At 37.4% G+C, this 27868-nt stretch overlaps 1 protein-coding gene across 1 annotated transcript in view; it reads left to right on the top strand.

The window, feature by feature from the left end:
- Positions 1-14562, top strand: part of LOC150085908 (cytochrome P450 3A8-like) — a 43926-nt gene extending 29364 nt beyond the window's left edge. The window contains exons 10-14 of the mRNA XM_090374736.1: positions 2317-2477; positions 4266-4354; positions 5284-5427; positions 8754-8916; positions 14455-14562. Coding sequence (XP_090230862.1) covers positions 2317-2477; positions 4266-4354; positions 5284-5427; positions 8754-8916; positions 14455-14562 — 665 coding nt within the window. The remainder of the gene's footprint in view (positions 1-2316; positions 2478-4265; positions 4355-5283; positions 5428-8753; positions 8917-14454) is intronic.
- The last annotated feature ends 13306 nt before the right edge of the window (positions 14563-27868 follow it).

Below are 27868 nucleotides of genomic sequence, written 5' to 3'. Positions count from 1 at the left end.
TACTATTTTTTATTGAAAAATATCAAATGTTTAAAACAGACAAGCACTCAGCAGAATTTGCTTGCACTGTGTACTTTTCAACAGAGACCGGATTAGCGTAGCAGCAGGAGGGAGGCTGACCAATGGTAGTACAATGGGAAGGCCAGTTTTGATGTGGTACTTGTTTACAGAATGTAGGGGGCTATACCGAACTTACGGCAGCAGGAAACAAAAGAACGCCCACACCCTAGAACGGTTTCGGACTCCATCCAAAGGGGAGACCCAAGATCAGAGAGCACACCGTGTTCGAGTGGTAAACAATGTACAAACGGGCCGGCTCGGAAGGCACTCCAACAATTTCAGGGGCGGTGTCTCGAAAGGAAGCGTGACTAAAAGGTAAGTAGTAGAGGGCAGACCCAGATAAAATTCTAGTGATGATGTAGCACCCAGATGCTCTCATCACAAAGAAGGCAGTTTGACCTACCAGAATCTGGTTAAAAACAAAGGAATAAGAAATGAGCGGAAAAAGAAGAGTGATGGAGGACTATCAAATGATTGGACGAAAAATAAGGGAGCGGAAGGAAACAAAAAGGTGATGCAGGGAGAAGCCGGGAGCCCAAGAGTCAGAGTTCCGAAACCGGAAAGGATCCGGAGGAGTGTCCCGGGGACAGGCGCGAGAGAGTGGCGGAAAGATATTTTGGAAGTGCGGGAAACGCGTACGGAAAGTCGACTATCATAGTTTAGTGGATAAAGGTAATAGCGAAAGGCAGAATGATCAGCGTAAGGAAGCCAGCTCGAGCTTATAAAGAAGGTAAAAATGAGACAGTGGCCCTGGAGAAAGTCCTGAGTGTGGAAAGATCAACGTGGAGGCAGAAAAGAACCGTAAGCCTAGCGGATCAGCTGAAGCCCAAGCCGGAGAGGAACACCTGTGAAGGACCGGAAATCAACTACTCTTCCAGGTAGAGCGGGAAGAGATCAAGTAAGTCAGTTAAATAACGAGAACTGTGTTATAAAGAAATCCAAGGGAGAAAATTGGACAGGACAGTTTGAGAAGTATTGTAACGTGATGACTACTATATTGTAAGGATAGGAATACGATATAATAGAAATATAGAGAGAGAAAGAGAGTGAGTGAGTACGTTACTTATCTGTGATTAGAGGTAATGATAAGAAACTTAAAGAAATGTGTTAAAAGTAAAAGAGTTGGGATCATGAATTGTCTAATTGCTATTAACAGAGAGAATTGTATTCAGTAGAAATTTCCTCCTTAGAGTATGTAAGAGACAGTGAAAAATTGGAGTTATTCAGTATATGTTGGAAGGGATATATATATATATATATATATATATATATATATATGACCATATAAAAGTGTATAGGATAGAATATTTAAGATTTTGTATTGAAAACCTGGTGGAAGTTTATGAATTGCTTAAAAAGAGTGATTAAGGGAGGACACCATTGCATGTATAATAATAATTACTGTGTTGTAAAATTTTGATATCATGAATAATTTAGAATAATTGTTGTACAAATGGTAAATAAATCCTTATGTTAATACCCCTTGTTTCGTTTTAATAGACTGACACCTCAGAGCTATAGTAAGTAATGAGAACTATCTGAACAAGGGAAGCTAGTAAAGAGAAAAAATAATAAAATAAAGTCCTCAGTACTTGGATCTTCTGATTAACAAACAAGATAAAATTAATGGAAATAATATATTATGCAGCAGGTAGCATGTGGGCCTTGGAAGGGAAGTGAGGACCCCTCTGTTTAAAGTAATAAAGAAATAAAAATAAGAGCCTTTGTGGTTCCAAGGTAACGGGGGAGAGAAATAAGACAGTGATGGATATAAGAATAGCGATTATAGAAAAAATAGATATGTATTTGTGTGTGTGTGTATATATATATATATATATATATATATATATATATATATATATATATATAAATAATGAACTAAATCATCATTTATTTACCCCCCCCCACAATTGTCGAGCCATAGCCGGGATAAGGAAACCCCGTTCAGCAATTGGCGAGCCAGTTTGTTATTTTTAAGAAAATAATCATTCATATTTCCCCCCACCCCCCACAAAGGGATCTCAGGGATTCCCTCGCGTACATCGAAAAGGTATTTTGATAGCCTTTTATGTACCGTAAAGATTATATTTTTCTTATAATACATATAATATTCAGACTATTTCTGTCTGCTCTCCTGATAAAAGATGTTCGATAAAGGAGTTGATTGGAAATTTAGTTCACAACCATCTGCGTAGTTGAGTTATTCGTATGCTGTTTGAGTTCGTATTCTGATACTGATTTATGTTTATATTTCAGATCTTACTCCAGACGAGATGATATCGCAGGCTTTCCTTTTCTTTATCGTGGGATATGACACCACAGCATCCACCTTATCGTTTTCTGCTTATAACTTGGCATTAAACCCTGAATGTCAGGAAAAACTCATAAAGGAAGTGGACAGGACTATTGAAGAACAGGTAAGTACACTCAGTTTTGTGCAACGCAATTTGCAAAGTAATGGATTATTAATAGTTACGGAGAAGTGTTTTTGTAATTTATTATACACGGGGGTTCGCAAAGTTCGTGGCCTGAGTATGAAAGGGTAGTGTTAATTTCTGTACTTAAGGTATAACACTTCAAACAGTAATCCACTAAGTTCGACGCAGTTTCAACAACGAATTTTTTAATTACGGATCCTGAAAAGAACAATTTTGTAAATGAGTCAGTCACCGTGTAGTCATCAAATATTTGGGAAAAAAGGGACTAACGCCGAAGGCAATTCATAAAGATATGGTTATAAGAGAATGGGCTTGGCAAACCCTGGGTTCTGAACTGGATACCATCTCTCTCTCTCTCTCTCTCTCTCTCTCTCTCTCTCTCTCTCTCTCTCTCTCTCTCTCTCTCTCTCTCTCTCTCTCTCTCTCTCAGGGTAACTCAGGAAAATTTTTTGGCTGGTGCAGCATAACATTGAGGAAAGTGAAGTCACCAGCAGAATTGAAATGAGTGAGCCTGAAAGATGATCCATGCTGTCAGGGGTGTACCTTCCCGAAGGGGAACTCCACCCGGGTGCCACCGTTAAACGGGCGCCTTAAAACCTGAAACTTACATACACGTAAAGAAAATTTTAAAATAGCGCCAAATTTCGATTTGCACTCGGGCGCCACATTCCTAGAGAATGTGGCGCCCGATTCCGAATTGAAATTTTGGCGCCTTGAACGCTGTAGGGGACCAGCAATGTCCATCACTGCAGAAAATGTTGACAGTGTGCATTATCTGGTAATGAGTGATCGACGAGTGACAGTTTGGTACACTGCCAGCGTCTTCGGAATCTCATCTGGATGTGTACACAACATAATAACAGAGATTCTCACCATGAAAAAGGTATCAGTTCGTTAGGTTCCAAAGTTGTTGACAGCAGATCAAAACAAGAGTCGTCAACTGAACATTTTGCATCGTTTACAAGCAGATGCAGCAATTCCTTTCAAGGTTTGTGACCATAAATGAGACGTGTTAGCATCACTTCCAGCCAGAGACAAAGGGGCAGTCCAAACAGTGGAAACACAGCTCTCCCCCCCCCTCTCCAAAGAAAGCCAAGTCGTTTCCTTCTGCTGGCAAGATGATGGCATCGGCTTTTCGGGATGCTGATGAAATGTTGCTAAGGGATTACCCTTTAGAAAGGCCAAACAGTCACAGGGGCATATTGCGCAGACCTGGTGAGGCATTTGCGTGAAAACAAAGACAAACGCCCAGAATATCTCAGTAAAGGAGTGTCATTCCATTATGACCACATGCCCGCTCAAAAGTCTGTCCTTGCAGTGGCTGCACTTCATCAGTACGGCTTTAAAATCTTGGGTCTAGCACCATCAGACTTTCACCTATCTCCTAATTTAAAAAAATACCTGGCTGGTATCCATTTCCTCACTGACAGTGAGGTCATTGCTGCAGCGGATATATTCCTCGCGGTCCAAGAGAAAGCTTTGTTCGCAACCGGAATCAACGCATTGTATCATCGGTGGAAAATTGAACGACCTCACAGAGGCCTTTATTGAAAAGTAATGTTACCAGACCCTTCAAATAAACCTTTCATGCTCAATCCACTAACTCTTCAAACGACCCTCGTATTAGGTATCTAACTTAGCTTCAAAACTGCTTTCTCAGTAGTAGTATCGATATTATTGAACACTGAATAATATTACTTTTCTTTCATGTATATTTTCTGTCTTCTCCCCGTCTCTTGGTCTGAATTTCATCCTGATGATCCCCAGGGAGAATTTAATTATGACATCATTCAGAAAATGCGGTATTTGGATTGCGTGATCTCGGAAACCCTCCGAATATATCCTCCTGGCATAGGGTAATTATATTCCATTGCTACACAACTTGCTGTTTAATTTAATTCTTTGTTTTTATTACACTTGACTCGATTTCTTAACATATGTTTATTTGAAGATCTTACAAAATTTATTCATGATTGTGATCGACATTGTCCGAGTCTCGTTTGTACTGATTACCGCGTGTTTTATTTTGAAAAGGAGTCTTCCACTTTTTTTTTTATGCTGATGATTACTACGTAACTAGAAGTCTTACACTATAACAACTATCGTAATAATCTGCAAGTAAACACCACAATTTTAATTCAAAAAATTTAACCCCTGTAGTCACTCGCTTTCAAGAAAGTGGAATCAACATGACAGCGAATATTAAAAAGGAACGGAAATAATCTGCGTAGAATTTTTTTTCTTTTTATCGTATGATGTGAGCTATACACGGAGGAACCTGTTTTTTTCCTGCTATCTTCGTGTATCGTAGCCGTGAGGTCCAACAGGGAGTGCGGCTCCATATAATATCGAAGCCCGAGGCGGGATTCGAACCTGCGACCTTTGGGTTGCCAGGCAGTCATTTTACCCACCCGGCTAATCCGGTCGGCTGTGTAGAATGCAAATATACAACAGCAGCATGCATATTTTCGAGGTTAGTTTTTTGAGAGATGGTAATGTGGATTGTATTTATTTCACAAGTCCATCTCAACGCACAGCAAAGTCCAAGAGGCCCGGGCTTAAAAATAGATCTAAGCCATTACGAAATCATCTACACTACAAAAAATATTCGTCTTATTTGCCATATCTCTTAAAAATAAAAATAATAAAATAAAAATTTATTGGAAAGCTCGATATATCCAAGAGCTAGTTGCACAAAACTAATTATTCAAATTATGCCATTGTGTTAAAGAGATGACCGGAACTGTTGGGAACATAAGATTCATATCCATATTTTTACTTGCAGTCTGGAGCGAAGGGTTATGGAAGAATACAAATTAGAGGATACTGGAGTAACTCTGCCGGAAGGCATGATTGTCAATGTACCAGTGTACGCTATTCACCATGATCCTGAATACTATCCTGATCCAGAAAAGTTTATTCCTGAAAGGTACGTATGGAAAGTCTGTTCAAATTTTAATTTATAGAACTGATTTTTTTTTTTTATTCTTTGGAGTAACTTGTTTCATTGCTTTTAAAAGACAAATTAATAATTATAACCAAAATAAACGTCCAAACTAGAGATTTTGATTAAAAGCGGGGGAGGGGGGATGGAATTAAAACTAAGTAACAGCGGATACTACGATTTTTTTTTTTTTTTTTTGTTCGATTTGTAACAAAAAATCTCCAGTTCAGTTTTGCACATATTTAGGAGGCTTTACATATTTGAAGATTTCCAGCATTGTAATAAACAAACTATTTGTATAATATGGAGTATTATTAATTTTAACATTTTTCGGTTCAATTAATGAATTTACAAATTGCAGGAATATATTTTTGTATTATAATACTTAATTATATTTGAACACGTATATCATTATTGCAATATTAATACATACAATATTGGTATGGGTATTTAAAGACACAAGGGCAGCTGAGGCCAAAATGAATACATACAATATAAATACGATATTAATATTCAACTACCATTAAGTTTTGACACCGAGCACGTGTCTACTGCCATTTCTTGAAGAAATGCGATTTTATCTTGTGAACTGGAATAATATTACTCTAAAATACTCTTCATCCCCGCAATCTTAAAGGGATTGTGCAAGGGAAAACAATTTTTTGAACCAAAATTTACTGTTACGAAAATTGTTAAATTTTCATCACAAGACATTTTCGTCCTATGAAAATTACTAACTTTTCAAGGACAACCAAAGATCCAATATCTGGGCCTGGCATTAACGATTTTAATATTGTGACTTCAGTTTTGTACGTCAGAAAAATATTAGAATTAGATTTCATGTATTATTTTCCTCGAGGTTGCATGCATAATTTATACATATCTGCAGTTAATAAAACCTTTCAAAATTCAATAATTTTCTAATTTAGTTAGCTTTAAATTAAAGTAGCAACCCTAAATACCTAAAAACAGCTAAGCTTTCTAAAAGTGTTTTAGAGTAAAAAATTGCATTCATGTGGTTCAGGTCCTCGTTGTCGGTCATGCCAGATAGATTTGGGAGCATCAAATACTCTTACATAAACAGAAAATGCTATTGAGGAGAAAAAAACATCAAGCATTGAATATTAATATAAAATTGAGAACACCTGAAATATTTGAACCTACATTCTTGAAAACATCACAACGCTCTTTAAAACAATTTCAAGCTTATAGTAATTACCAGGTTTAGTTCAGTCCATTATTTACAGGAGTTGGTCCATCTTAGGAACAAAGTTTAAAAAATTAGACTAACTCATGATCAAACTAAAAGGGTTTTAAAATGAGTAACTCTGAAATATTTTGCTAATTCATTTTATTTTCTCTAATCAAGATTTTAAGTATGCAGTTTACTTCACGTTATGTCTATTAAGAGTTAACTACTGACATTACACTTAATAATTATGGTATCAGCATGTTCCAGAAACTCTTCTGGTCTTTGGTGACATGCAACTAACACTCGGCAGACCTGATGAAAAGCTGCTTATGTCGATAGGTCGGGTAGAAGTGTTCTGATGATTAAGATATGTTGTGTTCCGTAGAAATATTGAAGCAAGGAAAGCGACATCACTTTGGGTCGAAAGAAATTCGTCATTAGACTCAGAACTAATATTTACGCTATCCATTTCTGTCTCAATGTCAGCACAGACTTCTCTGGACTGAAAGTGCATTTGGTATCGAGGTTTGTATTCCGAGTAGGTTAGTTACATTTGACAATATAGTGCTGGTGGTCGAGGAGGATGAAACGTTATGTTAGGTAGTACGGATGCAGTGATGGCGTACAGAGCTTCAACTAGCTTAGTGATTGGCTATTTCTCTGAGAAAGTAAGCAGAGATAGAACTTCCCAACACTTGTTGTCGCAAAGATCCATGAGTAAGATCCTTGTTCTGCAGCCTAACCTTTATTTTTCCGATGAAAGAACACTGCACTTGTCGTTGATCTAATATTTAAGTTGACCGACAACAACTGAGTTACGATTAAACCAATAAGAAACAACATCTTATTGTCAAGTCATCAGTAAATCATATGAAAGTTAGGAAAAGTTTACCGTGAAGCTGCCAAATATCTTAACCGAGCACATTTTGTTACTAACGATGTAACAATCGTAAGGAATTATTCATTAATTTTTAATAAAGAAATGTGCTGTTCAAACGGCTCGTCTTATTTAACAACAGCTGGACCCATTTTATTTTCGTCTTTCTCTCCTTGTATAATCAAAACGTTTTTAACAGGTTTTATGGAATCCTGCTTTGCATTATGTTTGAGAAAACTTAGGAATGTTTGTATTTACATAAATGTAAATATAGAATATAGGCAGTTTCATATTATAATCAGCTTGAATTATTTCGCCACATCTAAGTGGCACAAGACTCGCCACTGAATAGAAAAGCTTTATTTTTACGGTTGAAAAAAAAAAAAGGTCTCATTTTAATTAAAAAGAGTGACGCTGCTAAAAATAAATGTAAAACACAAAAGTAGGAACCATGAAAAATAGCACACGTACTATTTAATGAATACGTTTGGTAACCATATACTGTATATATTAAAGGCCACACTTACCTGAATACGAGGACGAAGCTCAGCACGTAACTGTCAGAATCCAAATTCAGAATATTCAAGCTCAAAACCACAAATATTTAAAATGAAAAGGGAAATGAGGCGGTCTCGGAAATTCAATCCCAACAGAAATATCCAACACTGAGTTAAAATAAACAAACATTTCGATATTTAGGTTCCTAAAGCAAGATATACTTAATCTGTCTTCTGGACAGTGACAGAAAGGCATGTCGAGAATGCGAATAAAGTCGAAACAAATCATCTGGGTAGGAAGAGTGAAATGTGGAAAGCATCTGTCTATTTTAACACAGTTCTTATTTATTTATTCACAATAATTTTAATTCTTCCTTAGTTATCATGGCAATCTTGCAGCGGAATTGGGAGCATAGATCTGCGTTTATTCGAACAACCTGGCGACTACGATGGGGTTGAACAGACATTCCGTTACACTGCTTTGATTGTCTCAAATGTTGACACCATTATAATGGCTGTAATCGTGGCATTTATTCTCTGTTGTAACTATTGGAATAGTAACTTACGGGGTAGGATTGGATTATAGCGTGTTACTGCTATTGGTTTTGCAGCGCATCTTAGTCCATATTGCTTTGGTGTAGTTGTACAATTCCTTTTTTATCATTAGTATATACTGCTCTTTCTTACCTATTCCAATACTGATTAGAGCAACGATATATTTAATACACTGCCATTTTCTTTTAAGATTTTTACCAGAGAATAAATCCGAGCGCCATCCGTTTACCTATTTGCCATTTGGAGCGGGTCCCCGGAACTGCATCGCGATGAGATTTGCACTGATGGAAGCAAAGTTATGTCTGGCTAGACTGTTACGACATGTCCGATTCGAAGTTTGCTCTGATACCAAGGTAGGTTGGTTCTTTAACTTTATTTATTCTTCTTAAGTAGCAGTTAAAGTGCATACAGAAATCCAGTAAGAAAATTCTTTACAATTCATGTGGTGAAAAATGAAATACGCGTGACACATAACATAAATTTAAAGCACAGCCCGCTGATAGATTGGCACAGTCACTCCGGATCTTATGTTCTGCAAAGTCGCACATGATCAAACTTGACATATTCAGAATAGAAGGAAGTCTCTAGCTTTTTCCCTGATGATTACGTAAATTTGTTAAAGAAAGACATAAAGCTGGGGTTGCTATTTGCTTACTACATTTTATTCGCATATGCCACCAATAAAGTGTTCCTCACTAAGATTTACCTGACAGCAAACTGAGAGCCTGTCAGCTGTTGAGTCTATAAAGGAGTAACTGGTAACCATGTGACACGAGTGAGTCTTTCAATATTATGTTCCGCGCACATTTCACCAGAGCCGTCCTTATAAACAGGCGCATGAGAGTCTAGCCTCGTGCCTCATCATAGAGGGGGGGGGGCTCACATGGTTTCTGTAATCTCTAATTTTTAAAGCAATCTTTGTATTGCAACATTGGTGTTTAAACAGATTGGTAAAAATAATTGTTTTTTTTTTCTGATTGCATTTATATATGCAAGATTTTTCTTTTTGGACTCTGGACCTCTGGTATCTTTAAAGGGGACCCTCGTAAGCGCCTCGGGCACCGAGAAGTGTAAGTACGGTCCTGCGTTTCACATACGAACTTTTCTGCTGATTATTTAATTTAGACTTGTCCCAAGCTAAATTCACGGACTATTGTGCTGTGGTCACATCTGCATAGATATACACCATCTGTGAATATGAAATCATACGAAGTAATTTGAGAATTTGATATACGCTATTCCACCAAATGCCATGAGACGTTTGGTTGGATAGCGTATATCCCCTCTTATTGCAAAAAAAAAAAAGTTTCGGGTTACCGAATAAGTAGCTCGTAGACCCACAGTAATTATAAAGCTCATAAGTCTCTCGAATCATCAAATGGAAGACTTTTCAACGCGATTTTCGGGGTAGGGGTGACGATTATAATCACAGTGCTACTTGCCTTATAAAATGGATCAGGGCTAGTCTGGATTCTTTTCAAAAGTGCGTGTGTATTAAGCTGCAAAGCAACTAAGGCTGTCAAGCTGGAGTATATGAACCTCACGAATAGCATAGTAAATACATTCAACCTTCATTGCCCACGTAGGGTGGGAAAGGCCGGAATTCGAATAGTCTGTTGATGAGGTGGAGAGCTTTATTGGGAGAGCTTTTTTCACAAAGGGGATGAGTCAATCGGTTTCAGACAAGGATTGCATCGCTTCATCATGATACCGTATAGCGTTAGTTGGTTTGTTGCTTAACGCACATATGCGCGCGGACGACAGTATATAGTATCCTAAAATTACTGGTATTCTGTGGTCCAGGCCTCCTAACTCAGCCACATTGTGAAAAAACGCCACTAAACATTATTGTCATCATTTCTGGGAACTTTTCACTCAAGTGTGCAGGATGGTGAATATAAGTACTCGCTACCGGCTAGGGCTAACCATGGGCAGCAGGAATTGGCAACCTGCTTAAAGAAATGGATGTCCAGTACCCATGAAACGATGAAGTATGCATTAAATACCGACTGACAGGAGTCAACAGGCCATCGGACAGCTGCTTGCATCATCAGGCCATGAGACTCCTTCAGAATCTGAGTTGGAGCTGCAAGTAGCAAAAGACAAAACTGTTAATGTTTCCATGACAGATAGAGAGCTACATGTTATGAATTTTTATGCAACAGCTTCTGCAAACTGTAACCCTTTCATAACAAAAACAAATGTACTCTAGTGACTGACATGGTGCAAGACACACCTGGACTGCAAATCAGTGGAGATCAATGAATGGTCCTGTGGCGCATGTAATCCCACTACATGCTGTTCCATTGTAATGTCTGCACGGGTAGCAGTGGTTATTATTATCATCCTATCTACAAAGGGTGGAAAAGGCCAGGGTTCAAGTTCCGCCAAGATATATACCAGTGCAGACCTCAGCAAGGAACTTATATGGGCGTTTTCACTGTGACCGAGTTAATCAGTGTTAGGCAGAGATAGGAAAATTTCCCCTGAAAACTTGGGATTTTTTCTAGCAAAGGCAAATCAACAAGAAAATACATGCAATTTATAGACATAATATACATTGGCATATAATTTAGTTCTGGGATGAATCTAATATGACAGTTTTTGTTCCAATCTGATGAACGAATTTGGGAGTGGAAGATCCACGATGAACACTTGCTACACCACTTGACAAAATTCATGGAACACAAAAAAAATTTGGTGTAACTCGTAAGCAGGACAAAATTTGGTAAGGTGGTGTACCATACAATATTGATGAAATGAGGAAACAGCAAGACACTTCGCAAAAGTATAAGGGACATTTATAGAGGTTGTATAAGAATTACCGAAAAGGTCACATTACCAAAGTTGATACAATATGCCCGAAAATACAGTCACATGACATCAGTACAGTTTTTTGATTCCCCGCAAACTGCTAAATAGCCCTGATAGCTGTGATCCACGCTCAATATTAGGATGTCAATAAGATTCTCTGGCGACAAATCCCATTCTTCCACCATATCAGACTTTAGCTCATCAAGATGACTGAGGAGTTGACCGTCAGAATGCAATGCGATGCCCAAGGGCATACTACACGTTTCAGCAGATTTAAGTGAGGACCAACAATAGCCATGGCCAGCAGATCATGCTGGCCATGGCTATTGTTGGATATCTTCAGTTCCAAGATAATCCTCCACCACTAAAGCTCTATGTGCAATGCCGTTTTTGAGCATGAAAATAAAATCTGGGCCTACCACACCCTTAAAAATTTGCCGATAGAGTTCAAGGATCTGTTCTCGGTATCTCTCAGCAGTTACGGTACCCCTATCAAAAATATGAAGAGAGTTACAGCCAGAGGCGGATTTAACGGCGGGCGCACCGGGCGCGCGCCCTGGGCCCAGACTTCTGAAGGGCCCCTCAAAACCCAAACTTTACACTTTTTTCTAATGACACCAAGTTTGGTTTCATATGTGCAATTTTAATTACGTACAAGTTTACAATCGGCGTTAAAACCTGATAGTTTATATTCGCTTATTTTCATTATTTCATTACTACGCTGCATAGTATGTGTATAGTATGCAGCGTAGTTATTTCATTACTACGCTGCATACTATACACATACTACGCTGCATAGGCCCCGCGCGGCTGCGCTATCGCTCATCGGAGGAATAGAATTGTATTTGCTCCTTTGTACTTACAAAGGTTCTCCTGCAGTGCAGACTTACGATATACGCAAATACGCGTATATTGTTGAAATTATATTAAGATAAAATTAATTCCTGTTGTTACATCAGCGCCTGGATTTTCGCAGTTTATGAATAATTTTTGAATTTTAATTAATCATTAATTTATTGCACTATAACGAAAAATCTCTTCTCTAGTATTCTAATCATCAGACTATTAAATTTTATATTTTTCTTTTCATTGATAGGCTACCAATGGTAGCTAGAAAAATGAAACGACATCTATCAGGGGCTGAAAAAAGACGCGAATATAATATAATACATAGTATATTCAATTTTTATTGGAAATAAAACATTAATAGTACATAATATTTATTTAAAAAAATGGTTAACATGTATTTTTATTTTCCCTGTCTCTCTTTTTTTTAAGGGGCCCAATATTTTCTTCTGCGCCAGGGGCCTCAGCCGACCTTAATCCGCTTCTGGTTACAGCTGATGATCAGCAGCTGAACTAATAATCAGTGACTTTGCTTTTCATTTTTTTGTTATTAAATTATTAATTAATAATTAAATGAATGAATTTAAATTTCATTATTATATGATTTAATTATAATATTAATATTATTACAAAAAATAATAATAATATTAACAATTGTAGTAATTGTCCACATACCTCGACATAAGTGCAGCCTTTGATGCCGTGTCGATTCCGGCCTTGCTCCTCCTACTTAAGGAGAATTTTCACATTCGAGGTGATATGCTGTGCTTTTTGGAATCACTTCTCAGTCACAGAATACTTATTCTCCATCGGCAGCAACATACCCTATCCTGCGACATTACTGCTGGAGTACCGCAGGGGGTGTTCTGTCTGGTGTCCTGTTCACAGCCATCATCATGCACATTATTGCCTCAACGAATGGTCTCCTATGCTATGCCGATGACTTCAAACTGCTGACTCCAATTAACCCTGGCGACAACCCCGCCCAGCTCAGCAACAGGATCAATTCCCAACTTAAGGATCTAGAATTGTACCTGGCAAACTTCAATCTAAAAATCAACCCTCTGAAGTCTGCTCAGGTTATATTCTCCCTTAAATCCATGCCGACAGTACTCAACGTTTCACTCGCAGGGGTACGAATACCAAACGTACCCTCGCACACAGACCTTGGCGTTCTGTTCGACCAAAAGATGTCCTTTGTCAACCAGATCGACAAACTCAGTACCAGATTTTCTCATCTACGGTGGATCTCAAAGCAGCAGCTGCTACACGTCCGACATCCTGCCACTGTTAAAAGGTTCATCACCTCCACCGTCTACCCTGCCATTCTCTATGGTGCAGAAATATGGGCCTCTGCTGCACATACAAACCTTAAGCGGGTGTACACTGCTGAATACTGGTTACTGAAATGGGCGAATAACAAGCTTTGGCTACCTCCCGCTACCACAACTACCATGATGGCACAAGCACTCGACATCCCGAGGTTGAAGTTCCTGATCGTTGAAAAGAGGCTGGTCTTCACAGCCAAACTCATCTCAGGCCAAATATCATCTCCAAATATTTGGAATGCTTGCTCTTGGAGGATTCCACAGCCAAGCCTAAGGTCGGTACCAGCACTTGTGGCTCACCACAACAGGCTTGTACTCACCGAAAGATTTCTGCCCAAGCAGATGCTCGCTGCCCTCAACCGTGTGGACGCCGACATCGACACCATAATAAGTAAAAAGAAGGACAGACACAACTTTATCAAAGCTCTAGAAACCTGAATCACTGCCAAGTTGTATTTGTTTTTCTTTATTTGTGTTCAGCTCCTTGTTTTTCTTTATTTGTGTTCAGCTCCTTGTTTTTATGATGTATTTGTATTTCTTTTTGCATTTGTAATCTGTATTTTGTAGCCTTTTGTATGTGTTCGCTATATTTTGTAGCCATTTGAATTTGTACTTATGTTATCTATATGTGAACCCCTGGTGCTCGTCGCCATGATGGGATATTGTGCTGTAATTCTACTTCACAATAAAGATTTATTTATTTATTTATTTATTTAATATTTTATAGTATTTCCTATAAATGAAATTAGGTATCTACAGTAAATTGGCCCAGTAGCTGGGGTTGCATTTTCCCTACTACTGCTGATTATGACCACCCTGTATCTGATGCCGGACTGATCATATGAACTTTGAAACAATTCTCAAAAATGCAAATTCTCATCAAGTCATTCTGTTTCTCGCCAGATTCCTTTGGAGTTCCACGCCGGTCAGAATCTTCTACAATCGAAAGCAGTGCATTTAATGGTGAAGATTAAAAATGACGTTCGAAAAATCCAAGAATCGCAGTTGTAAATACTGCCTGTTAGATCACCGTTTCAGTGACACCAAAGGATCTTTATTTCTTTCTCTCTCAGGGCTTGTACAGAACCAATACAATTGATGCAATTAATATTATTTCTATAAAGAGTTTGCATGAAATGAATCTGAATTTTTACAAGTGAAATTACTGTTTGATATTAAGAATATACTGCAGTTGATCAAAACATTCATGTTTCACGTACAGTGAACAGATATATTAATTTGAAACTTTAATTCTTCTTCCCAAAATGCCCTATCTAAAGTCGATTCTGTCAAAATAAAAGTTCCTTTACTTAAAAAAATAAGTTATTGTCTAACACAATGACTTACAGATAACATGGATTAACTTGTATTGAATATAAGTGGCCATTGGATCAAAATAGCTTTGCTTTTCTTTTTCTACCATCAGTCCTCAAATGGAATCAGAACTTAAAAGTGCTTACAGACCAGGCATGTTTCATTTCAAATGAGCTTGGTCAGTCTCGAAATGATTAAGGATAGTGGCAGAAATTGTCACCATCAGAAACAAGACAACATCACTATCAGTTTTTGCCCATTCAGCTGCCTTATTAAATTCTGTCCTCCTAGGTATGGCTTCAGCCCTTGAACATGATCCAGCCCAATCTCACCCTGCTATTTTTTCTTGGGAACAGCCGGCCTACAGAACATGGCTAGGATCAATATCATTTCAAATCAGAGCATCTGCTTTTAATTGGGCTTGCCTTTGAATGCCTCTGTAGCCAAGAGATAGAAGACAAATGTTCTCTACAAAAGTATAACATTGATGGTAAAGACAAATAAATATTTATTAAAGCTTCTCAACATATAATGATACATGCTCAAACCAGAAGGGAAAAGAAATGAATGGACAATGCTTATGGTGTTTTGGTTCAAAAAAGTTGAACGTTTTCATCAACTCAGTGTAGATACAAAAAAGAAAGAGATTCAAAGAAAGTACAGACTATCATTCTTTGGATCATTTATATGCAATAAATGTGCAGCACCTTAAATAATTAATGTAGGGGGAACTGTTAACCAACTGAGTAACTACCCCAAAAAGGGCTCTGGTTCAATTTGATGTGATTTGTCAAAGTTCTCCACCAAGCAAGACCTCATTGTCTTTCAAAATGTGGTGATCATATTATATAAATGAGTCTATATCATAATTTTATAAGGAGACTATATATTATAGTAATAATGTAATTCAAGAATAATAAATGCCTACAATACCTGCATAGGTTTTGTCACTTTCTACAGTATGGAACACTTCATTATCCATCAATTACATGTTCCAATGAACACCATTTAGTTCCAAAGCCAATTATACTAAGTCAGATTTCTTTGACTTATTTTAAGATATCTAAAACTACACAACTACCAGTTTCATTTGTAATGTCAGCCATACTTCTGGTGTCAGAAACTCTTGTTTGCATGAATCAAAAAATTGTAAAATTGGATGTTTATATACTGATGGATTACCCAGTTGCAGAACTATTATACAGCTAGGTTTGGCACTGCAAGGGGTTGAGGCTAAAGAGGCAGGAGAACCTCAGCAACTGGTTTGGTATATTTGTTAATGGGTATAGGGAGTCTGTTCTTGACTCTCAGTGTGGGATACCAAACTTGTAGTTTCATTACTGGCTGGATGGCACAGATATCAGATCTCATCCACAAAAAAATTGAAGATATCAGAGACAAATCTCATTAATGCCTTGCATGGCCTCAACCCTAAAATCAACCCTCCTCTTCTAATCCGCTTTCCCGGAAACACTGCATTCTGGCATAAACGAATATTTTGATCACCACTTTGGCTGGATGATTGCCCAAGCGGGCACCTTTTATGATTTTCCATACCAATCCTGAACTGTAGGTGTACTTGGTGGATTCTTTTTTTAAACTGTGTTTGAAATTTACACACAACAGTTGGGAGAGACTGCAGCTTGTTGAACCAAAGTAGGCACTGCACCATTTTTTGATTATGCTACCATCTACTCTGTTGCACACATTTTCTGGGTGGCAGGAGAAAAAAAAAACCTTCAAGTTATACTCTCTCTTACCTAAAAGTGACTTTCAGGTGATAGAGCTGTTTTCATCATGTACCTATTCACACAGTAATGTTTGAGGTAGCAAGTTTGTGCACAACTGGTATATACAGCCAATTAAGGAGGCTGTTTAATATGAACTTATACTACATTCAAAAATCTAGTATAAGTTCATATTGCATGGGATCATGGGATGCATGGGATCTATCCAATTATATGTGGCAGTAAAGGTATTAAGCAATCCCTTAGCCATGACAGCATTGGTTTTTTGGGGGTATGGATGAAGTGTTGCTAGTGGATTGCCTTTCTTGGAAATTTTTCTTGAAATTTTTCTTGAAATCTTTCTTGAAATTAAGTTTTTGAGACCCATATACAACATTGTTCAAGATGTTATGTGATCATTGATCTTCAAATAGGAAAATTACTTCCATCTCTTCTGCCAAAATTTCTGTATATTACTGACAGAATCACATACACGATATGATCAAAAGTATTTGGATATATCTCCATGAATACTGCATATGGTGCTGGAAGTCTTCCATGCATAGGTATTGCTCAGACTTATAAATTGCATGGATCTACTTGCACACTAACAGTATTATTATTATTTTTTATTATTATTAATATCCATATGATGCAAGGAAGCCTGAGGCTTATACTGCACCAGGAAAAAAAAAGAAAGTTCCCGAGTAACCCTGAGAGAGAGAGAAAGAAAGAAAGAAAGAGAGAGAGAGAGAGAGAGAGAGAGAGAGAGAGAGAGAGAGAGTGTCAAAAGTAGAAGGGAATCACCAAGAAAGAGAAGAATGATGATATTCAGCTCAGGACCCTGAGTGAGCCAAGCCCATACTCGCCAGACGTGAGCCCCCGGGGTTAATATATAGTTAATGCTAAGTTAATGCATACCTGATGATACATACATTTCATATTGATGCTCTTTTTCCGATATATGCATGCATATATTTGAAGTTTCATACAGTTTCATGTCTTTGGTGCACTATAATGTTATCCTTGAAGCAACTGCTGTAATTGTACACTCTTCTGATCCCTACAATTGTTCAAGTGTGTAAACAGAAAATTTATTTATGAGACTAGAAGCTAATGTGCCTTCGTTTTCATAATTTTAGTTTACCTTGTATAAGTGTTTTTTACCATGTGATTGAGATGAGTTAAAAGAGAAAACAAAGTAAGGGTGCTCCTGGAACTGGTGGAATTGTAAAGACAATTATTTTTGAGTAGAAATTGAAAATAATAAGAGCTGAAAGTGGCAAAAGCATGGCATCTATCAGCTTGTTAAGGTTATCTCACTCAACAAAAAGTTCAATAGTGAAGGATGAAGAACAAATTAGGAAATGTGAAAATGGGTCAATGAATTACTTATACTGGTGTAAGTAATTCAATGAATTACAACATTCGTGTGTGTGGAAAAGGCATTTGAAAACATTAGCATTAGTAGAGGCATATGATGCAAGAAAGCAAAAAAAACCCACTCTGATTTCACCCTTCCGTTCGTTCCAAATACCTGTCCAGCTCAGCCTTAAATTTATTTAGGCTATCAACTTTCGCAACAAGGGATGGAAGTCTGTTCCGCCAACCAACTACCCACAAGTTTTACTACAGGAATCAATGAAAAACAAAACATATGCATAAAATATCAAATTATTCTGAAATGTTTCAGAATGTATCTCAGCAAGTTACAAAAGTTTATGTGGTAAATGAATGTTTGGTTAGTGTACACCTGGTTAACGAAGTTTCCAAGAATGCATTTTATACATTCACCAAGCATCAGGTGTATATTAGAAGTCATTATGGCATATGGAATGAAACCTACAGACATCTGTGGGATGGTGGTTGGATGTCTGCAGGTTTCATTCCATATGCCATATTGACTTCTGATATACACCTGATGCTTAGCAAACTTTCTGTGCATGTAACCAAACTCACCTAACCCTTCCAAAGTGTGGTGTATGTTGTTTATTAAAATATGAAAGACATAGTTGATGAATATGAGACACAGAGGTGATACTTGACAAATATGAAAGACATAGATGATACCTGACAATGGTTGGCATATTTAAAATTAATCTGCCTTAAGTCAAAATGAGATGTTTGCTCCTGCTAAGTTTACTCCTTGGAAAATTAACTCTGCAGCATGAGATGTGGAAATTAGGTCTTTCGCATCACAACCTCAATGAAAAAAGGTGTGGATGACCTCATAAACTTAGGGAAGGTATTCATTGAACCATAAAGAGAGTACTTAATTTCTCACACTGCATGGCCTGCAGAAAACATTACAGAGCAAGTCCAAAAGAACATTAATCATCTATAAGGAGTTGCATAGCATTCAGTTCAGTGGTAGAGCATCTGCATATCTGTATTAAAAGTTGAGTAGATAGCTAATTGAAAGATTAATGTTTTTGCAATGTAATTACTTTCAAACAAATGTTTGAAAGCAGTGCAATATCAGAACAACTTGCTCGTTCTGCTGTGAATATTAAGACTACTTCATTCTAGTTAGTTAAATCCTACTGGCCACAAAAACAAAAAAATAAATAAATAAATAAAATAAACAAGAGAGAACATCATCATGAGGAAGTAAACCGGCACAGATTCCAGAAAACAGCTTTCCTAAATCCCCTTTTTCCTACAATTCCTGTTTGAGGGAAGAGAAATCCTGAAATCACATATAAACTAGCTAGGGAGGAGCTAAAAGTGGTTCATGGCAAAAAAAAGAAAGGTATGATTTAATCTGATGTGAAATTTTCCATGCAAATGTAAACCAATAGCTAGGAAGGCATGGTGTGCTGTTCATAATTTATAGGATATTTGATAGTAGGAAACATAACTCTATATCAGGTAATGGTTGGATCATATTCAGAGTATTGTATTTAGGTTGAGACTAGTGGCAGCTGTAGAAGGGATAAAAGTGATCCCCCCCCATGACCAAAATAATGTTTATTTTGTAATGCTACATGATAATTAAATCTTAAGGATTCCCAGACAGGTGACTAGCATTTGTAGAGGCACATGATGCAAGAAAGCAAGCTTATGCAGCATCAGCCAAAAAAAAAAAAAAACACTTCCACTTCACCCTTCTGTTCGTTCGAAATACCTGTCCAGTTGAGCCTTAAATTCATTTAGGCTATCGACTTCCACGACAAGGGATGGAAGACTGTTCCACCAACCAACTACCCTCTGGCTAAAGGCAAATTTCTGTACGCCTATCCTACATCTGTCTCTCCTCAATTTGAATTTATGCCCTCTCAGGTGATTATTCTGAGCAAGAGGAAGAATCCCATCAGCATTGAGCATGCTTAAACCATTCAAGACTTTATACACATCTATCAGATCACCTCGCTGGTGCCTAGTCTCCAGACACTGTAATCTGCAAAACTTAAGCCTTTCTTCGTAAGAGCACCCTGTTGTTCCATTCACTAATCTTGTTGCCCTTCTCTGTACTCGTTCCAGCAGCTCTACATCCTTCTTGAAATGAGGCCTCCAGACCTGTATACAGTACTCTAGATGTGCCCTGACCATCGCCTTATACAAGGGAATAATCACCTCCTTATCCCTGCTAGAAAAATTCCTGTATATCATTGACAATACACAATGAGCTGCTCTTGTAGCCTCTGCACTGCTCAGAGAACTTCATATTTGCCTGCACAATTACTCCCAGGTCCTTTTCATTCTCTACCACTGTCAGTGTAGTACCACAGAGTTGATACGTTGTTCCGGGGTTGCTGTTTCCCATATGTCGTACTTTACATTTGTCAATGTTAAACTTCATTTGCCACCTCTCAGCCCATCTGCTCAACCTTTTCAGATCCTGTTGCAGCAGCATAGTGTCAGTAGTGTCCTTGACAACCCTGCCAACCTTTGTATCTTCTGCAAACTTGGACATTAAGCTTGATATACCATCATCAATATCGTTTATAAATACAGAAAACAATAATGGACCAAACACTGAACCCTGAGGGACTACACTAATAACATTAGTCCACGATGAGCAGTGTCCATTGATTACCACTCTGCCTTCTTCCCCCCCAACCACCCCTTTATACTTAGCAGCAATTTGCCTCCAATGCCACACTGCTCCAATTTGTGCAGCAGTCTTCCATGTGCAACAGTATCACAAGCCTTTCTAAGATCCAAGTATATAATATCAAAGTTATTCCCTGCATCCAGTTCTTTTGCGATTGCATTATAGTATCCAATCAAATTGGTCAGGCAAGACTTCCCCTTAACAAAACCATGCTGTGTCCGAGCTATAACTGAAGTCTTGTTTAGATGATCCTGCAGTGCTTCTTTAACCAGTGCCTCCATTAATTTTCCTGGAACAGAAGTTAAACTCACAGGACTATAATTACTTGTGTCAGCCTTTGATCCTCCTTTGTGAATTGGGGTCACATTTGCACATCTCCAGTCTGTGGGTACCTCCCCTGAGTTCAAGGAAACTCTCATAATTATGGCTAAGGGTTTGCTTACTTCCTTTGCTGCCTCCTTTAATATAACTGGATAGATCCCATCCACCCCAGGTGCCTTTCTTGTGTTTATCTTCAACAATTTCTCCTCCACTTTACTCTCAGTTATTACAAGATTCTCTAGCTTACTGCCATAGTTGAATACACCTCTGGCATTCCCCTTGCTGAATAACACCTCATGTGTGAATGTCGATACAAAATAATCATTTAATTTGTTAGCTACCTGAGCAGGATCATCAACAGTTGACCCATCGATATCAAGTTGACCAATCTGATTCATCCCCTTCCTTCTAGAGTTTACATAAGTAAAGAACTCTTTGCTGTTTTTTTTTGCATCCCTTGCCAAATATTTCTCGTAATCTGCCTTCGCCTGCCTAACCTTCTTTGTAACTTGGCTACAGATCAACTTGTATCTATCATAGGCTTCTGTGTCACGTGTTAATTTGTATATATCCCACGCATTTTTCTTCTCTGCCATATGTCTCATTAGTTCATCTGACATCCATTTAGGCCTAAACCTTGAACACTATTTCTTAGTTGGTGTGTAAAGCCTAGTAGCTTCCAAGATAAGTTCTTTGAATGCTTCCCATTTCGAATTTGCTTTTGGTAACATCATCACCAATCCTCCTCTTTAGAAAAATAAAGATTTAGACCCTCCTCTTTAGAAAAATAAAATCCTAGGTCTGCCACTGCTGGAGGTCAGACCTAAAAAGAGACATGGAACTTCTTGAGCGGGTTCAAAGAATTGTGACCATTTATGAGTGCAAATCGATTTCATTGATTGATTTATGAGTTCTTGGTGCAAGAGCTACTGTTTTATACGTCAGTTCTCTTCATGCTTGTGTTTTTCTGGAAATACTTTCAAAGGATCAAGGAGTGTGTATAACTTAATACAGGGATAACATTTAATTTCATAATTTCATATTTGGTTATAGAAGTTTATTTCCTTGAGGAACTGAAAAACATCTGTTATATTTTTCCTGTCTTCCAATTTAGTTTTGAGAGTGAGGGAGTGATACTTGGTTATTAGATATTTAAAGTAATTTCGGCACTCTGCTACAAATACTGGACAAGTAATTAGTACATATGTTCCACTGTTTGTTGTGTATGGCAGGTAGGACATAGAGCGGGATCCTCTCCTCGCAAGAGATAACAGTGGCTGAAATGAGTGTGTCCTATTCTTAACCTTGCAAGTATCACTTCATCATGTCTGTTTTGTTGTACGCTGGATTTCCATGGTTGGAGCAGATTTTTAATTTGATGCAGTTTGTTATTGGTTAAGACTTGCCATTGCTGTTGCCAGTGATGTATCCCACTATGATGAATAACTTGTTTGTAGTTGGAGAAAGGGATATATTCTGATACAGAAATGATGCTGTTAGCTTCTTTAGCAGCTCTGTCTGCTTGTTCATTACCATATATTCCGACATGACTTGGGATCCAGCAAAATCTAATATTATGACCTTGTTCTAGGAGTATTGAATTGGTATTGAATATACTTGGTATTGAATTTGTTGTTGTAATGGATGTATTTTGGAATTGATATTTTGTATTGCCATCATGGAGCTAAGGGAATCAGTGAAAAATAATGCTATCTCTGGAACTTGTATGTTCTATTTGGTTTAGCACAAACATAATGGCTTGCAGTATAAATGCTGCAGTCTTTTGGGAGTTTTTTGGCCAATGTGATGTCTGAAAAGTAGACTGCCGCTCCCACATGAGATTCAGTTTTTGAGCCATCTGTATATAAAAAGCAGTGATATGAAAATTGTGACTTGTAAGCAGCATGTAGCTGTTGATAGTTTATATGAGGAAGTGTTTGCTTGCTCCAAAAGTGGAATTAAAAGTCGCATGTAGGCAGTTTGATTATCCATGGTGGTGGTGCAGACTGCTTCTGCAGCGGAGTGACATTATCCAGGTTAAGATCTCTGCTGAGGAGAAGGATTTTTAATCTCATGTTAGCAGGTTTATTGATTCTTTGTTGTTGTTGGTAATTTTGCTTCCATTCTGATGTAAAAAGAATTTTCTGTAGGAGATGTCCTGGTAGAGATTTTAATTTAGTTGCATAAAAAAGTAATTGATTATGTCTTCTGATTTGTAAAGGAAGTTCTTGGGCCTCAGCACAGAGGCTCTGCACAGGTGAAGTTTGGAAAGCCCCAAGGGCTATTTGGAACTCGCAGTGATGTACTAGATCGAGTTATCTCAGGGCGCTAGGTCTTGCATAGACTGGGGCACCATAGTCTAACTTAGATCAGATGAGTAATTGATATAATCATAGTAGAACTGTTCTGTCTTCTCTCCATGATATAGCAGATGTTCATTCTCTTCAGACATTGAACTCTTATATGTCTAATATGCTCCAAAAATGTTAGTTTCTTGTCAAAGACAAGTCCCAAGAAACAGGCACTATTTTCAACTGGGATGAACTGTCATTTCAGTCTGAGTTCTGGATCAGGATGGATATTCCTTTTCGTGCAAAAGTGAATACATACAGTCTTTTGCACAGAAATTTTGTATCCATTTTATAACTTTGTTTATGGCTATTTGTAATTGTCGTTCTATTGTCCTCATATGTTGTGCTTGATAAGAAATGCTGAAATCATCAGCATAAACAGTTGTGAAGATATTGTTTGGTATTTGTTCTATTATTGTGCTGAAGTGGACTGAAAAAAGTGTGGCCCTTAGTATGGATCTCTGAGGGACTCCTTCCTGGACAAATGTTTTGGAAAGGGTATTGTTAATTCAAACTTGGAAAGTTCTATTCTTAAGAAAATTGCATATGTATAGGGGTAGGTGTCCTCTAAGGCCAAGTTGATACTACCTTCTAAGAATACCATAGCGCCATGTGGTGTTGTATGCTTTCTCGATATCAAAATTAAACATTGACGTTGTTTTCTGAGAAAAGCATTTCTTACCTGGTTTTCCAATTGTACAAGTACATCTAATGTAGAGCAATTTTTCCAAAAACCATATTGTGCTGGACTGAGAAGATTATTGTTTTCTAGGTACCAAGTTAATCTATAATTGACCATTTTCTCAAGGATCTTGCCTAAGCAGCTAGTAAAGCTATAGGGTAATAATTCTGTGGATCTGATAGGTCTTTTCCCTGTTTCAGGAAAGCTAGTAGTATTGCATGATGCCATTTGTCTGCGAAAGTATTTTCAAGATATATCTTGTTGAATAAATCTAACAGGGCTAATTGAGATTGTTCATCTAATTGTTGTATCATTGCATAATGTATTTCATCGGGGCCAACTATGCGATGTTTCGTCTTAGCAAAGTCTTTTTTAGTTCTGCTACTGTGAGTGGCAAGTTGCATTGTTCACTATGATTGGTGGAAAAGTTTAGATTTGTTTTTTTTTTCGGCCTCATTCTTGTGAGTTTTGAAAGTAGTCAGTTATGCAAAATTAGCAGATGTATTGGTAAAATTTTCACCAAGCACATTAACAATATCTAAGGGATTTATAACCAACTGCCTTTTCCAATTCAGTAATGGGGTGGGGTTTATTTGGGAATTGTTTGTCATCTTTCTGATCTTCTTCGAGATAAATGTAGCTGATGTGGAACTGATTATAGTGGATTCAAATTTCATTCAAGTCGCTTTTTTACTGATTTTGTGTACTTTCCTGACCTTAGCTCTGGCTCTCTTGAATTGGATTAGATTATCTGTCGTTGGATTTTTGCAAAAGTGGTTCCAAGCTCTATTCCTTTTTTTTCTAGCTTCCTGGCACTCACTGTTCCACCATGGTTTTGGATACATTCTAATGTTAGCATAAAGTTTGGGTATTGTCTCATCGGCTGTTTGGAGAATGATATTTGTGACATAAGCCACTGCTGCTTGTATTGATTCTTGTTTAATAATATTGCAATCTAATTTCATTGTTATCCTGAAAGTTTCTCAGTCCGCATCATATATTTTCCATTTGGGATGTCTTGATATTCAAAAATATGGGGTAGTGATCGCTGACTATTTGGTATGTTGAGGGTCTAGCAGTTCCTGGGATTTCTCCCATCTCCGCGGTGTTCTCTGTATCAAGTGACAGTACCCTATCAAGCTAGAGATTTAAAAGTGTGTGGATCGTGTATAATGTAGTCAGTGTAGTTTCAGAATGGGCACGTGAATTGTGCCCATTGTTCATCTAGCTTATTGGCCACCGAGCCCCTAATGGGACCCAACGTTGCCCACGGATTCTCATATACGGTCCATTGAATCATCGGATAGTGTTGGGGGAACAGATTGATAAGTCTATTGCAGAGCTGCTTTTTGATGGCAGGTGGAAATATGTATGTGTACCATCATTCAGAATCACGAGGGCATTCTCAACTATTATTTTCTCAATTTGTTTATCCTTCTGGTCTATTTTAGGATCACCGCATAGTGAGTGATGCCCATTTAGGTCACCTAAAATGAAGAATGGAGTGGGTAGTTGGGCAATCAGTGCTTCAAAATCTTTCAAGTAGAGTTCTTGACTAGGAGGTAGATATATTGAGGTTACGGTAATATCAAAGCCTATTGGTAGACAGACTGCAGCTGCTTCTGAGGGGCTGTTCAACGGTATTGCTTGAGATGGCACATGTCTATTGACTAATATTGCAACTCCTCACTTTGGTCCATCCGATATGCAGTCCTTTCTGAATATGTTATAGTTTTTAATGGTACTGTTGTCCTGTAATTTCAAATATGTTTCTTGTAGGCAGATGCCTAAAGGATGATACTGGGTAATGGGGTCTATAATATCATTAATGTTTGCACAGAAACCTCGACAGTTCCACTGGATAATTGTATCATTCATTTTGGTTTAGATGATCCCTCAAATTGGTTCCTTGGGGCTGTTTTCACTTTGTCTGCCTTGATTTTGTCTTTCTTTGGAAAATACGGTCTTCCTGTATCCATTTCTTCTTCTGCAAAAATTTCAAGGACGTGATCCTCTCTGGTATTTCCAGCCTCAGTATCCATTTGTTATGTGTTTCTTTCCTTTTCTTTATTTACTTTTCTTCTTACATTTTCTGCATTATCCAGAGAAAAAGATAGAGATGTATTAACCATTTTTTCTTGTTGTTTTTGTGGCAGAGAAGATTTATAAAATTCACATGCCCATCCTGAAATTGATTCTCTTGAGGGAATTGAGACATCTGTTTATGTTCCACGTCATTTTGAATTAGGAAATCTCATTTCCTAATTCAAAATGTTTAATTCAAGTTCAATTTAATTCTTTCCTAATTCAAGACTAGATTTAACATATACAGTTGGTTACTTATTACAGTGATTTGTTTTAAAATTAATCCAAAACTATTGTGTATGTGTATTTTTTTCTGTAGTGTTTATTTACATTTCTGTATATTTTATTTTGTCATTTATATCTGCAGGTAATACATGTCGTGTATATATTTATTATTGTTAGTGAGGTTTTATGTTCATGCATATTTTAATTCAAATCTTATTATTTATAGATATTATTCATTTACTTTGTAGATATACAGTAAATTTTTTTCACTGATCATTTTGTATGTATTTCTGTTGATCTTAATCTGTAATTAAAACTATTGGGTTTTACAAAAATAAAAAAGAGGGTTTGATATAAATTTGGTATTTATTTTTTAATACATCATTTATACCTTCAAAAATGTATTCATGATATTTATTAGTGTCTACAGAGGCAGAAGAGGAATTATTAATGGTTTAAATTTTTTTAATCTTCTCATGTTTATATTTTTGCTTCTCTTTTTTTAGCAATTTTCATTAATTAAGTAGGGGCCCGAACATGTTCTTTGCCTCCGGGCCCGGAAAAGGGTAGCTACGCCACTGATAGTGACCCATATGCTCAGCTCAATTACTGGACTTTGGCGCCTGCCACACTCTGGTCCAGAACTTGTACCATACAGTACACTACAGGTTTTGATTGGCAGAGTCTTCCCTGTGTAGTATTGATCATGAAAGAATAGCTAAAATACAATGGTGATACAATTATACTACCAGATCCACCACCATGGGAGAGGCCCTGAAGAGGCAGACTGATAGCTGGTTTGGTATGGTTGCATAGTGCCAACTTTGGACTTTTTAAAAGCTGGAGATTGGGTTACTAAAAGCAGGAGGAAAGCATTTTCTCTGACTAAAAGAAGAAGAATAAAAATATGGAGGGTGTTTAAAGTCAACACTGCACTAGAAATTAAGTTTCACTGACAACATACACATATTATATTAAAATTCACCATAGGATATACCAGTAGAGTATACTTTTAAACATTGGCTTAACTATTATTTTTCTGTCTGTAGATTTCTGTTTGGATTTTTTTGTTGGCATCAACTAATTATTATTATCAGGCTTTTGCTGCACCAGCCAAAAAAAAAAAAAAAATTCTGAGTTAGCTTGAGAGAGAGAGAGAGAGAGAGAGAGAGAACAAGAGTCAGAAGTAGAAGAGAATTATCAAGAAAGAGAAGAATGATGATATCCAGCTCAGCACCTGGGTGTGCCATGTCCATACTCACTAGATGTGAGTCCCCTGGGTTGTGATTCTTCAAGAAATACACTGTTGCAGACATCTCCGTTTTAGTTTTAGTATTAGCAATGGCTACATGGTGCAAGGAAGCCTATGGCTTATGCTGCACCAGCCAAAAAAATAATTATAAAATAAAATAACAAAAAAATAAATAAATAAAATAATAAAAAATAATAAAAAAAATAAAATAAATAAAATAATGATAATAAAAAAATAATAAGAGAAAAGGAAATAGACAACTTATGTGTTTCCTTCCTCCTGTAGGCAATTATCCAGATGACC

The sequence above is a fragment of the Mastigoproctus giganteus genome, chromosome 5 (genome assembly GCF_048544385.1).
Source record: "Mastigoproctus giganteus isolate SK-2022 chromosome 5, ASM4854438v1, whole genome shotgun sequence".
NCBI lineage: Eukaryota > Metazoa > Arthropoda > Arachnida > Uropygi > Thelyphonidae > Mastigoproctus > Mastigoproctus giganteus.
Note: the sequence above shows the minus strand (reverse complement) of the source record. Positions and strands in the feature narration are given on the sequence as shown.